The sequence below is a fragment of the Colletotrichum paranaense genome (assembly GCF_030867605.1).
Source record: "Colletotrichum paranaense strain IMI 384185 chromosome Unknown Scaffold_2.1, whole genome shotgun sequence".
Lineage (NCBI taxonomy): Eukaryota > Fungi > Ascomycota > Sordariomycetes > Glomerellales > Glomerellaceae > Colletotrichum > Colletotrichum paranaense.
In genome coordinates, this window is record NW_026848960.1 from 312354 (window position 1) to 325454 (window position 13101).

General features: G+C 55.1%; 5 protein-coding genes across 5 annotated transcripts; 3 read left to right on the top strand and 2 right to left on the bottom strand.

Annotated features, from left to right (window-relative positions):
• Window positions 1-174: 174 nt before the first annotated feature.
• On the bottom strand, window positions 175-3319 carry CPAR01_01972 (metallo-beta-lactamase superfamily protein; the record flags this gene model as incomplete). The annotated part of the gene is made up of 5 exons (XM_060486260.1): window positions 175-662; window positions 763-1477; window positions 1557-2688; window positions 3009-3106; window positions 3167-3319. 5 exons carry the CDS (start codon window positions 3317-3319, stop codon window positions 175-177), a joined length of 2586 nt encoding a protein of 861 aa, XP_060353588.1.
• A 665-nt stretch (window positions 3320-3984) lies between these two features.
• Window positions 3985-5939, top strand: CPAR01_01973 (uncharacterized protein; the record flags this gene model as incomplete). Its single annotated transcript, XM_060486261.1, has 2 exons — window positions 3985-5233; window positions 5284-5939. The coding sequence occupies 2 exons, from the start codon at window positions 3985-3987 to the stop codon at window positions 5937-5939; spliced, it is 1905 nt and encodes a 634-aa protein (XP_060353589.1).
• A 2156-nt stretch (window positions 5940-8095) lies between these two features.
• Window positions 8096-9467, top strand: CPAR01_01974 (uncharacterized protein; the record flags this gene model as incomplete). The annotated part of the gene is made up of 4 exons (XM_060486262.1): window positions 8096-8305; window positions 8389-9100; window positions 9186-9334; window positions 9399-9467. The coding sequence occupies 4 exons, from the start codon at window positions 8096-8098 to the stop codon at window positions 9465-9467; spliced, it is 1140 nt and encodes a 379-aa protein (XP_060353590.1).
• A 643-nt stretch (window positions 9468-10110) lies between these two features.
• On the top strand, window positions 10111-10834 carry CPAR01_01975 (uncharacterized protein; the record flags this gene model as incomplete). Its single annotated transcript, XM_060486263.1, has 2 exons — window positions 10111-10327; window positions 10461-10834. 2 exons carry the CDS (start codon window positions 10111-10113, stop codon window positions 10832-10834), a joined length of 591 nt encoding a protein of 196 aa, XP_060353591.1.
• Window positions 10835-11153: 319 nt separating this feature from the next.
• On the bottom strand, window positions 11154-12450 carry CPAR01_01976 (aldose 1-epimerase; the record flags this gene model as incomplete). The annotated part of the gene is made up of 2 exons (XM_060486264.1): window positions 11154-11533; window positions 11595-12450. The coding sequence occupies 2 exons, from the start codon at window positions 12448-12450 to the stop codon at window positions 11154-11156; spliced, it is 1236 nt and encodes a 411-aa protein (XP_060353592.1).
• Between the last annotated feature and the right edge of the window lie 651 nt (window positions 12451-13101).

A 13101-nucleotide genomic window follows, 5' to 3' on the forward strand; every position in this document is an offset into this window, starting at 1 on the left:
GTAACCTTAGTCCCTCTGTAACATAGCTCAATGCACTAGAGCATTAAGTATTTAAACGTGCTAGGCTGCCCGCGTGATTGTCGTGAGTGTGGTGGTTATACTACATGATAGCGTGTAAAACGCCGTGAAATGAACACCCTGCATCCAACATGGGAAAAAACCTCGTAGTAACTCTTAACCCCAAAGCGGGGCCGTGACCTCGGCAGCGTGCTCGCAGACACGTCTCACACGGTCGGCAAAAGCCTTGTGACTGCACTCCACCTCCAGATCCTCCAACCAGACGACAGCCTCCATCTTGTCGACCTTGATACGAATGCCCGGCACGGGGATGCCGAGCTTTATGAGGCGCTCAATCTCTGCGCGGCGCCGCGCCTCCAGCTTCTTCTCTTGCTCCGCCTCCGCGTCGTCCTCGGACACGTCCATGGACGCGTCGCTGGCGTCGTCGGACTTGATTGCCTTTGTTGTAACCGCTGCTGCTTCGTCCTCGGGCTGCGGCGGGAGACGGGGTTCGGCGACTGGGTTGACGTTGTCGGCGCCGAACTGGGCTTCGAGGAACATGAGGAAGCGCTCGAGGCGTTCTGTCGCTGGGACGTTTGCGTGGGGGTTTTTGGGGAGGGGTTTGGGGGCGTGGTCGTGGTCGTGGCTGTGGGAAGCTGCGGAGCCTGAGTACGTATAAGTGAGTGGTTAGCGAACTGTAAGAGAAACTTCTGCAGACGTGGAAATCCATAATTATCAAGTAGAAAAAGGGGGGGGGGGGCGTACGTTTTACTGCTGCGGGACTGCTCTCGATGGAGAACAGACACGCCATGACGGCGTCGGCAATACCGTCGTTGAGCATGTTGCCCTCCCACTCGAGCTCGACCTCTCCGTCGCTGCGGTACCGCACGGCGACGCAGCCCATGACCAGGTACGCGGCCACGAGGCGGGCGACTTCCTCGTCGGCCGCCTCCTCGCCCATCTCCTGGTCAACATCATCGCCTTCGCTTTTCTCGGCGCCGTTGCCGTTGCCGTTGGCGACTGCAGCACCGTCAACGGCCTTGTCGTGAGCCGGGTGACCCTTGCGCATCTCGGGGAGCTCCTCGACGCTGCCAAAGACGCCTTCGAGACCCCAGCGTACAAGGTCAACGCCGGCAGCCGTGAGGCGGAGGCGCTGCTTGCAGGTGATTGTGGTGGTGTTGAGGCCGGCGTACTCGCGCAGGTCCTCGGGCGCCATGAGGGAGAGCTTAAAGTCGTTTTGGACGAGGACGCCGGTGACGAGCTGTTGCGGCAGGGAGGTGGGGTCGGAGAGGGATGTCGGGGGAGGGATGGTGGCGAGCTTGCCGACGACTTTGGCCGTCTTGTCCTGCTTGAAGGGGATGCGGAGCTCTTCGCAGTTTTTGGGACTAAAGACCTTAACTTTTGCCGTCTTGCTTGCGTTGAGGGAGAGGAGCTTGGATTTGAGGCGCATCATGTTATGCTGTTCGCCGTGGACGAGAATCTTTGGAACGTGTCAGTCTGCTTGATTCCTTCCCCGGAGGTTTGGGGTGGGTGAGTAAGGGAGAAAGGGGTTCACTTACCACCACTGGGGCTGCGACTTCCTCGATGAACTCACGGTTCTCCGTGCCATCAACGTGAGCTGCAAAGGAGTACTCGGCAACGCTGCACCGACGGGGGATGAAGACCTTTTCGCTCTCCCCGCCGGGTCCGCGTCGGGCACCAGCTGTTGTCCGGCTCATGACGGCCTGGATCTGGTCGGGCTCCTGCATGATTTGCTTGGCCATGGTGCCCTCGACGCTGTAACCGGTGATGATAACGCCGTTCTTGTCGTTGGGGGCCCACCTCTCGAGAAGTTCTCTACTCACACCATTCTGTAGCATACCAGGACTGGCCAGCATGACACAGCCTCCGACGTCGTCGAAGCGGTCGAGGTTTTTGAGGGAGCGGATGTACTTGAAGTCCCAGGGCCCGCCCTTGCCGGATCCGTCACCGGATGCTTCGGCCTCGGCCATGCGCTCGCGGAAGAGGCGCTTGATGTTGTCGTTCATGGCGCCGACGTAGGTCTGATAAACAACCATACACTTTCTGGCGAGATTGCTGGCGTAGTAGATTGGGAACCGCTGGAAGTCTGCATGCTTGCCCCAGTACTCATCCAGGATGAGCAGAAGCTCCTGGGCTCTGCCGAGCGCAAAGACTGGCATCAGGACCCTACCTCCGCGATTAAGGATGCTGGTAATGGACTTCATCAAGGCCTGCTCGCGCTCCAGGCGGGGTACGTGGGAGGCAATGCCATAGGTCGACTCCGTGATCAGGACATCGATCTTGACGCCCTTGGGAACTTCTGCTGAGACCAAATGTCTATCTTGCTCTCGTGAGTAGTCTCCGGTAAAGAAGATTTTGAGACCCGCAATCTCGATGAGGAACATGGCAGCTCCGAGGACATGGCCAGCAGGATAGGGCGTAATGCGGATGGACGAAATGGTGTGTGTGGTGTGGTAATCAATGGCCTCGATTTGAGGGAAAGTGTTAAGATGGTCTGCCTCCGTGTAGACTGGCTGTGACGTCGGGTTGGACGAGGTATTTCCAACACGGACACTGTCTTGAATGAGCCACTTATAGATGGCCTTTGTTGGATGGGTCATGAAGACCCGGCCTCTGAAGTTAGTCTTTGATAAGACGTATGGCAATGAAGCCGCATGATCGACGTGGAAACTGCCACTTATTAGCATGTTCAACACCAAAGTGTCATACAACCAACACCAAATACTCTAGGGCGACAACGCCAAGAGCTATCACAATGGCGAGGACGACAAGGCAAGGCAGGTGGGAAGAATGAAGTCTTTGTATTGTTTCTGTGTACAAGAATGAAATAGCATAAAAGGCGTAGCAATGGGCTCCATCAGGTGCGAGAGTCGCCGAAAGGCACTCGCTATTTCTGGGCCAGAGGTATGATCCCAGATATTGGTTTCCAAGTTCGTTCACCGCCTTGCCCTGCGATCCAACAGCATTTGGGAGGGGGAAGGGGGGCTTACTGGCTGATTAGAAGTACATCAACCGTACTTAGATCGAAGTCGTCGAAGAAAGGCAGCGCTGCAAGGCCATCGTATGCTGGGTGCTGGCCAGCATCAAGCTATGGGAATGGTAGTTAGTACCTGCCTGTTCAATCAAGGAAGGAAGATTGTGCTCGTACCATCACTGTCTTGCCCTTGTATTGGATAATGTGACATGACCTGCCGACTTCGTTGCCACCTCCAAGGCAGAGAAACATCAGCTCGTCGGCAGGGTCGACCGGTTCCTCAGAAACGGTGGCGGCCATGGCCGAAGCCTTTCTCTTTGACGCCATAGCTGCAAGTGTCGCAAGTGCCGCAAGTCGCAAACAGTCGATCAATCTGTATTTGTTAATATCGCACCGATTGGTGGCGGTCAGTTCCCGATTAGATCATCTGTAGCAAACGAGTCGGCGCGAGATGGGTTGTCGGTGAGGCGGTGACAATACTGCCACAGGCTGAAGCAGAGAAGTTGAATTGCAAGTGATAGGAGATCAGCGGGCAACGCGCAGGGCCAACAGGGTCGCGTAAAAGTTGGCGGCAGCTGTCCGGTCCGCTACCAAGCTCCAGCCTAAACGCTTGGACCATGTAGCACTTGGGCGGGGACAAGGCTGCGCTATCACGTGACTTTAAATGAACGCGGTCCTCAATTCTTTCTGGCGACAGCTCCTGCTTCCATCTGCTCAGTAACCCGTCGCTCCGATCATCACCAGACGACCAACACGACAGAGCAATACACGTCCGAACGTCACGCTGTCGCCGAAACAACGTCCTGCGATTTCGACGCGATCTGGAAGTTTTGTCCTTTTGGCCGACTAGACCGGCACGTCAGATGGGCAGAGTCGCGTGAGGATTGCTCAGGCTGTCCGGCTTGCTGAGCTTCACCAGAGCGAGCGGCTTCTGACCAATCTCTCGATTCGATCGCAACCTATCTCTACTACTTGTAATAACAGCTGTCAAGATGGCGCAACCCCAGCCTCAGATGCCTCAGAGGGCGTTCTCGCCTCCTCAACCTACATCATCTCCTGCTGCGACGCAAGCCGGCTTTGCGCCTCCTCCTAATAAAAGACCGCGACTTTCCCCTGGCGCAACTCCCCAACCCGAATCGCCATATTCTACTTCACCCTACGCACCGAGCCCAGGCGCACCAGTTACTCCTTCCACCGCCACGACGTCTGCTGCATCTCCCGTCTTTCCAAACGCTCAGCAGCAGCAAGCCGCGACGCCGACCTACACGGGACCATACCAACATACAAACGGCAATACCACCCCAGCTCTTGCCCTTCCATCAGCTCCGACTCCTCCACCGCAAGTGTCAACCCCGCAGCCACCGGCGCCTCCCACTCTGCCGCAATACACCTCAGCCACTCTGGCTCTCGGCAACAATAATTCACCTAGCACACCCATCATGCAGCAGCCTTCGACTCCCGGCGCGATGGGTCCGCCTTCGAGACCTCCTGATCGACCACAAAAAGAGTACGAATACGACGTCACGGATTCGCTGGCAGGCACGGGCATCGATCTACGAGCTGAAGAGCAGTTCCTGTCCGAACTGTATGTTCCGGAATCAAGAACCGGCTTCGCTCCCTACCCCCAAGGCAACAAGGGAAGCTTCTACGGCGCGGGTCCTGCGAACCAGCCTGCTCAGCCAGCCGGCACCGATACCCAGAACCAGTTGGTAGCACAGGCGGCGGAGAAGGCATGGCAGGAATCCGCAAAGCGCCTGGCTCAGACCAGGACCATGGAGTTGAACAACGCTTTCTTGCAAGTCCCTGTTGTCTACCGAAAAGCGGAGAAGTTTGCCAGAGATCAAGGCCTGATACTCAACTTGGAGACCAAGAACAGCAACCAGCCTATGGGGCGTATGCGTCTTCCTGAAGAGTTTCCCGCGCCTACTGTGACGGTAACCACTAAGAAAGGACCGGACTCGACCATGGTGACAACAACAGGAACCTGGATACCTCAGGAGGCTTTTTTGGTCGATCAGCTAGCACTGCTGTCGCTGGCTACCAAGCAGCGTCTCAGAACGCTCATGGAAGATTCCAACCGAATTGCGAAAAACCGGCAGACTTCGTCGCATGGTGAAGTCCCGGAGGAATGGCAAGTGGCCGCTGCACCACTGAAAAGCGCGCCGGAGACGCAAACAGAGGATGGAACTCAGCAGAGTGCGACTGAGAATGGCGCCAGTCCTCGCCCGAGCGCTCAGAAACGTTCGTGTACACGTGTTCCGTGCCAATATAACATACTGACTCTTATTCAGGCCCTCTTGAGGATGCTACTTCCAGCCAGGCGAGCAAGGTGCAGAAGATATCTGCTACGAATACCATGAGTCACACAGTCCGCGAAGTAGGCAAGGCTGAGAGAGACTGGGAGGAAAGACGACTACGGAAGCGCAACGCCCGAAAGGATGGAACCGCAGAGGTCGCATCGACGCCATCACGTGCCGGATCCGTTGCGCCTGGAACTCCTGGCGGTTCGGCACCTGACTCAGAGAAGGCTATCTCAAAGAAGGAACAGAAGAAACTTGATGCTGTGAAGAAGGCAGAGGCTAGCAGCCATGCAAATCAAAACATCACGAGTAGCATGTTCGTCGGCATGCCCAAGACAGGATCGCTTTTCGGAAAGAAGAAAGGCGGCAAGTCATACTCTTGGATGACAGGCGGCAGTGGGGCCAGCACGCCGAGACTTGGCACGCCCGGAAAGGCGGGTGCCGCAGCCGCTTCGGGTCCTCCTGCTCCGGCGAACCACGCGCTTACCGTTGAGGGCCGAGCACGACTTGGCAATTGGCGAGAGGACAAGGAAAAGGGCAAAGGCATCCAAGTACGAGACTGGGTGGCAGCCCTAGAGGGTGACGAAATCGAACTGAGAGCCATGCAGGCGGCTTACGATAAGCTGGATACGTCGGAGCCCAAATAGAGGAAGGGCGATGAAAAACCAATCGAAAAGTCGAAGTCGAAACCAGTTTTGTACTTTTATTATTAGCATGGCGTTACGCAGACAGCATGGATATGGGATCGCGGTCGGTCTGCATAGTATCTTTAAGGGGGGTTTAAAATTGGGCGGCCACACCAGTCAGGCTACGAAGATGCCAGACGACCGAGCCTACATATCCAGGAGAAAGGATGGAAGGACTCTTTTCCTCAGTCGCTTGGGAGACGGGTAGTCAGAAAGATCCGCTCAGAGTCTCGTCCTCAAACAGGGGGGTTTACTGAGAATCGTCAAATACAAATCGTTTGCCAGTACACATCAGGGTTTTCACAGACTAGCCTTCCCCGAAAAATGGTTAGTGAGAGGACAACGTGAGTAAGCGACCGCTGGCAGCAAGCCCATCACGGTACGCGAGCAATGCATGTCTCGGGGCTCTCTCGGATGGCACATGGGACTCTCATTCGTCGAGGTGTACGCAAGCGGCGACCTCACTCGTGAGGTTGTAATCGAGCCGTCTGCTGAATCAGCCAGGTCCCAGCGATTCGTTCCAAATCGGTGGAAGGTGTGCAAAAGATTGTGATTGTGTGCGAGTGAAAGCGTATCTTGGACTCGTCACCTTCTTCGATGTCGTCACGTCACGGTGATGGGCTATCACATATTACCGAAGGTGAGATAGGTATTCCATTCCGATGGGATTCTGAATCTGCCTTGCTTGCTAACCCCGTATGTGCCATGCTGAGTAGCCGTTTCCGCTCCGAGAAGCTAAATCGACTCAGTGGTGGCGTCGTGGCGGAAAATTCGGCACCATGTGTTTTCCAAATACCTACCTACACTTACTTGCATAGCACCATTCACGGGCGCTTATCATCGTTTGCCTTTGACCGAAGATGGATATGGCGAGGGGGAGGCTGGGAGGCAAAGGCGGTGGACGGACAACGTGGGATGGTTGGCATCAGACATACATAACACTATTTGATTCCAACATGACTGACAAATACTCCAAGCTTGAGAGGGGAAAATTGACCCCGGGTGAGGAGGGAAAAAACGGATGACTGAAGCTTCTGCATAAGCTTCTTCTCCTTGGACCTTCTCTCATCCACACCCTTGCCCATTGTTTGCATGTTTTGGGCCTATCCGTAAGCTCATGTGGAGACAGGACCGGCAAACATGGGGCGGGGATCGCAATGTCTTGACATCGATGGCGTTCGGTTGGGGCTGCCGCTAAGACGGACGTAGAACGAGTTGGGACTGGGGGCTCTTTTTCTCTCTCTCTTCCACACACATCAAGTCTTCTCTGCCGTGTGTGTCTGCGTGTAATAACTCCGCCCAACAACTCAATTGAGATCGGCGGCAGACATGATTGGGGGCAATCAAAGACTTTTTTGAATGCAGGTCTCTTCTTGGACCTTGCTCTGATGCCTCTAATGCCCCTTTCGGAAGCGGTGCATGAGGCCTAGCGGTGAGCCGGACTGGGCTCCGGCCCATGGGATGTATCAACTCCGTGACTCCGGTCGTGGAGGAGCAAACGTTTTGGGTGGATCGCAAAGGAAGAAGCACCCAAGAGGGTACGGTACCTTACACATCACAACCCACGCCACGCTATCTATTACTTTCTTGCCTTAGCTCGGCACATCGAGCTAACCCCCGGAAGCTCCAAAGAAGGACTGGAAAGATCGAGGGGATCTCGCGCGAACTCGCTTCGCTAGGTAGGCTTACTTAGCCAAACTTGGCTTTGCTTGGGCGGCTATGTGTGCTCTGAACGCCACCATTTTTTTATGCGAGTTGCGGCCCGCTAGTGAAGTTCTAAGACGGCGTGAATTGCAATTACTTTGCTGACATCATGGGCTGCAGGTGCCAGGTGGATGGAAATGGTGCTGGTCATGGTTGAAGCTACCTTGCTGGGTGGATGGGTATGCGGGCGAGAGCAAATGAGGATTTTCCACTCGTACAATCGCCCCGTTGCGGATGGAGTTGTACCCGGAAAAATGTTGGTTTAGGACATTTCAGTTTGCCAGTATATAAGTATAACAGCCTGGCTTGGTCCACATCCCTTTGCTATTAGACATGATCAAAGACAACTCAATCTAAGACGCCCCCTTACACTCCGTCTATACAGTCTCACAACGTTCATCTTAAGCGTCGAAATGGTCAAGCTACTTTCAGCAACCCTCCCGGTTGCTTTTGCGACCCTTGCCGCGGCCAAGTCGTGTCAGAACCTCACAGTCGAAGTGTCAATCACATCACGGAACGGCGTCTTCAATGTCTCAACACCAAAGACAAACATCGATGTCACAAATATCATGCTAGGCCTGGCACAGCAGGGCAACAACTTCTCCGCAACCCATCTCACAGATGTAAGGACTCCCCCACCATCCATAGCTCATAGTACACACCAAAAGACATTACACAATGTTAACATGATTTGTCCATCGTCTAGTACGCAACAGTCGGAGGCACATACCACCTCGCCTCAACCTACTGCCAACCAGACTCCGGCCCGGGCTCCGTCCTCCAGATCCTCACCCACGGCATCGGCTTCGACAGGAGCTACTGGGACTTCCCCGCCAACAACTACAACTACAGCTACGTCGGCCCCGCCGTCGACGACTACGGCTACTCCACCTTCGCCTGGGACCGCCTCGGCATCGCCCAGTCCTCCCGCGGCGAACCCGTCAACGAGATCCAGGGCTTCCTCGAGCTTGCCGCCCTCAAAGCCTTGACTGACAAGCTCCGCGCGGGCGCCGTCCCGGGTGTTCCCTGCACATTTGACAAGTACGTCCACGTCGGCCACTCCTTCGGCTCCGTCCACTCGTACGCGCTGTCCGCCATGTACCCGGACGCCTCGGACGGTCTGGTGTTGACGGGGTTCTCCGCCAACGCCACCTTCCTCCCGGATTTCTTGCTGGGCGGGGCCTTCATCCAGGCGAACCAGATTTCCGCGCTGAGCGACTACGTTGATGGCTACTTTGCGCCTGCGTACGAGGGCGGCGCGCACATCAATTTCTTCGCGCCGGATAACTTTGACCCTGCCATCCTGACGGCGGCGTATAAGACGGGCAAGCCGGTGACTGTGGGTGAGCTGCTCACCATTGGCGGCGAGGCTGGCACGACGAGCGGGTTCAAGAAGCCTGTTCTTGTCATCACGGGTGGTAAGTCTTGAGAGCACATGCGGAAGCCTATCCAGTCGACATAGGAAGGAGATACCATTGTAAGCTAACGATTGGACCTTTCTAGAACGCGACGTTCCTTTCTGCGGTGGTGATTGTCTTGCAACTGGCAACCCTAAGCTACCTTCGATTCCGGCCGGCGTTGCACCGCTGATCAAGAATGCGAGCTCTTTTGAGGCTTATGTTGTTCCCGATGCTGGCCACGGCTTGGCATTTGTAAGTTCTCTCTCTTGTAGAGCTGAAATGATTTTGAGAAAGTTTCTAACGCATATCATGACAGAGCTACTCCCACGTCGAGGTCACCAGCAAGATCCAGGATTTCCTTGCGCAGAATGGGCTTGCCAACTAAAGGTTGGGTTCGAAATCATCTTTCGTAATTAATTGATGTTGGATTGAACCTGCTTCAGGTTTTATCTCGTAGATCTGGTCCTTCTTCTCGAGCAAAAGTCGTCCAGCGAATCAGTGCACTCTCTTTTTCACGATATCAAGACAAATAATACACATATTTAACACATTTAAATTGGACTCTGAATTCATCACTGCTCATTAAATCATTAATCTACGATGAAAGAGAGCGTACTGAGAGATGAAAATTGCCGTAACCAAGTCATCTCATATGCTACATATTACCTGCAAAGTGACGGATTATGATCATACCCGAAAGAGCCCGCTTGGCTTACCTTTTCCCCCGTCCGTATATCCGTCCTTCAAGGCACTACTCGCAAAATGACGTCGGCTTTCACTAGCCCCCGGATCCGGATCCGAACGGTTCAACGCGGTAGGATCAAACTACCGAAGTACCTACCCCAAAGTCTGACGTGAGACAACAGAAACCACACCACCACGAGAAAGCAAAACCTCATATAGGTAGTGAAGAAAGCTCCCCCCCTCTCCATTCAAATCTGAGACCAAATCTCCAAGTCCCAGACACATCCGCACCATTTGTTTTGCCCGATTGTATAGAGGTGCACCTTCTTCTGTTTCCCCCAAATATGCAGCTGTGGTCTCACAAGGCGAAACAAGACGCCCTAAACCAATCAGACGAAGAGCGGCGTCAGCAGCCCTCGTTGCGCGAGATGCTCGACAACAAGTTCAAAGAAACAGAAAGCGATCACAAGGACTCATCCGGCCCGATACCGATCATTCTATGCGGTAAGACAGAGGCGATTGGTCGCGGCGTCATCGAGGGCCTGAAGCCTGAATATGAAGGTAAGCTCCCAAGACAGCGCATTCCAACCCCCGGAATTGGACAAAAAGAAAGAAAGAAAGAGTGAGAGATCGAGTTATGAGACAGAATTGATGAGCGAGTCCTGAAGAATTGAGCTCACAATCCCCCAAATAGTAATCCACTTCATCACCACCCCGGCCTCAGGAGCCCTCATCATCCCAGCCCTCCTGACGTCTTCTCCACCGCCGCAGCACCCAGACACCAGCACAATCGGCAGCGGAAACTACGCCTCCCCGCCCCGCGCCATCGTCCTGGGCGGCGCATTCGATGAGGAGGCCGTAAAATCCCTTCAGAACGCCGTCGTCGAACAAGGGGTTGCAGCTGCGTCGAGAAAGGTTCCATGGCTGAGGCACGACGGGAGTAAAGCTGCGCCGCCTCCCGGGCCAGAGTACGGCAAGGCCATGGTCGCGAGGGTGAGGGAGAAGTTGGGGCTGTTGGAGGCGGAGGGAAAGTTGGATGGTGGGTATGGGGGTGACGAGTGGTATTAAAGGGCCTGGTGTTGGTGATGCGGCAGCTTGGTGGCAGCACAAAGGGTAGTATATGGGCTTTGAAGTGGGGGTAGGAGCATGGTGTTGTCGAGGTGAGGCCTCGCTACAGCAACAGTTCATACATAAGACACAATCATCGGGTCGATCAGGTAGATTACGATAAAGTTCATTAATCCAGACGGGTATTCCGCCATTCATGCTAAATCCCCTCTTCATGGTATCATTAAATATGTGAAGGTGAATAGAATATCCTGCTTTCTTCACGCATTCCCCCACTTCCAGCACTATACTCCCAAAACATCACTCAATCACAGTCCTCCTACGAACTGGAAGTGGAGTTGATGCTGAAGCGGTAGCTGGCCTGGAGGACGTACGGGTCACCGCCGGGCTCGTAGATCTGCTTCTTGGTGCGGCCCCAGGCGGGGTTGTTGATGCCGTCGATCCAGTCCTGGACCTCGAGCACGACGCAGCCGTACTTGGGGATGATGCGGGGGAACTTGGCGTCGTCAAAGAGACCCTGGCTCTTCTTGAGGGCCACGGAGCCGTTCTGCTGACTGCAGCTGTACATCTGGAAGGCGTCCTGGTCGGTGTAGACCTCTAGCTGGATACCGGACCACTCGGACTGCATGCGGGCGACGTAGCCCTCGGTGCGCCAGTTGTAGGGGCCCAGGTCGTTGCGGTTGACGATCCAGCAGTTGTCTATGTTTGTGTGGTTAGCTTTCATGTGTGCACTCTGCGATAAGAATTGGTCCATGCTTACCATAGCCGGTGCAGTTGAAACCGCAGTTGTTCTTGAGCTCGGGCTTGGAGAAGTCGGCACCAATCTGCTTGGGCGCGCTCCAGAAGTCGTTGACGGAGCCCTTCTCGTTGGCAAGAATCTCACCGGTGGGGATGAGAATGTTGTCAACGCCCACTCTCTGGCCATTGTAGGGCATGTGAAGGGTGTGGTTGAGAGCCAAGCTGGTCTCGTTGTTGGAGAAGCCATCGAGGTTCCAGTAGGTGTGAGAGCTGAGCATGATGGGCGTCTTCTTGGTGGTGGGGACGGCGATCATCTTGAAGTCCCAGTTCCAGCCGTTGAGGGTGTAGGTGATGAGCGACACCACTTCGCCAGGGAAACCCTCCTTTCCGTCAGGGTCGGTGAAGGAGAAGGTGATGCTGTTGTTGGTGTGGGAGACAATGGTGAAGTTGCGCCAGTCCCATCCGTCAGAGCCTCCGTGGAGGGTGTCGAGGCCATTGTTGTCGTTGAGGTCGATCTGGTATTTCTCACCGTCAATCTCAAAGGTGCCGTTCTTGATACGGTTCGCGTAGCGACCAGGGACACCGCCGAAATGGGGGTGCTGGCGATCCGTCTCGTAGTAGGTGGCGTTGTCCCAGCCAGCGACAATGTCGCGGGGGATGCCGTACTTGTCGTTGATGATGAAGTCGGAGACGGAGGCACCGTAGGGAATGAAGGCGGCCTTGATGTGTTCGCTGGAGATCCAGTACTTGCCGTCCTTGTCAGGACCCAGCGAGGAGGGAGCCGTGGTATTACCACCGGATCCGCCAACGAACTGGGCGAGGGAGGTGGCCGGGGCGAGCAGAGCTCCGACGGCGACAGGGAGGAATGTTGAGCGCATCGTGTAGGTGTGCCAGGCAAGGTAACAGAGGATTGAAGCACAAAGGACGGCGGACCAGAACAGAGGATGATGACGGGAGGACGGACAGCAGAGCCTGTGAGAGGGGAAGGTGGGATGAAGCGGGAGCTTATATCCCAATGGCAATGGTGCTCCTCCCCTCATGCGGGAGGAGCGGAGAGACTTGCACATGGCAGTAAGAATGGGACGATTCTGATCATCGGACCAACGAAGCTACGTTATGCAGCTCGAGGATGGCAGAGCAGGGCCGCAGAGTGCAGAGAACCAGCTCCACTCTACTCTGGGGTGAGGGGGATGACGGGTCGGGGAGAGGTACACCGTATCCCGGACGCGTGGGAAGAAGAGAAGGACGAGGGCAGAAAGAAGCAGTAGCAAGGGCCGATCAACGGATTGGATGCGACGGCATGATGTTACTGGAGCGTCTAGACGAACATGTGGTGGTGGAATCCTTTCGCTTGTCTGGTGTCTGGTGCTTGGTGGTTGGCCCCGGCAAGAAGACAAACAAAACAAGCTGGGCCGAGCTAAGGACTGACTAGCTAGCTAGTCGTAGCGTGAGAAAGCTTTTTCTTTCGCGGTCAATGGCAAGTAACGTTGGGCGAGCCGAGATGCAGGAAGCCGGGGTATGAGCGTGCG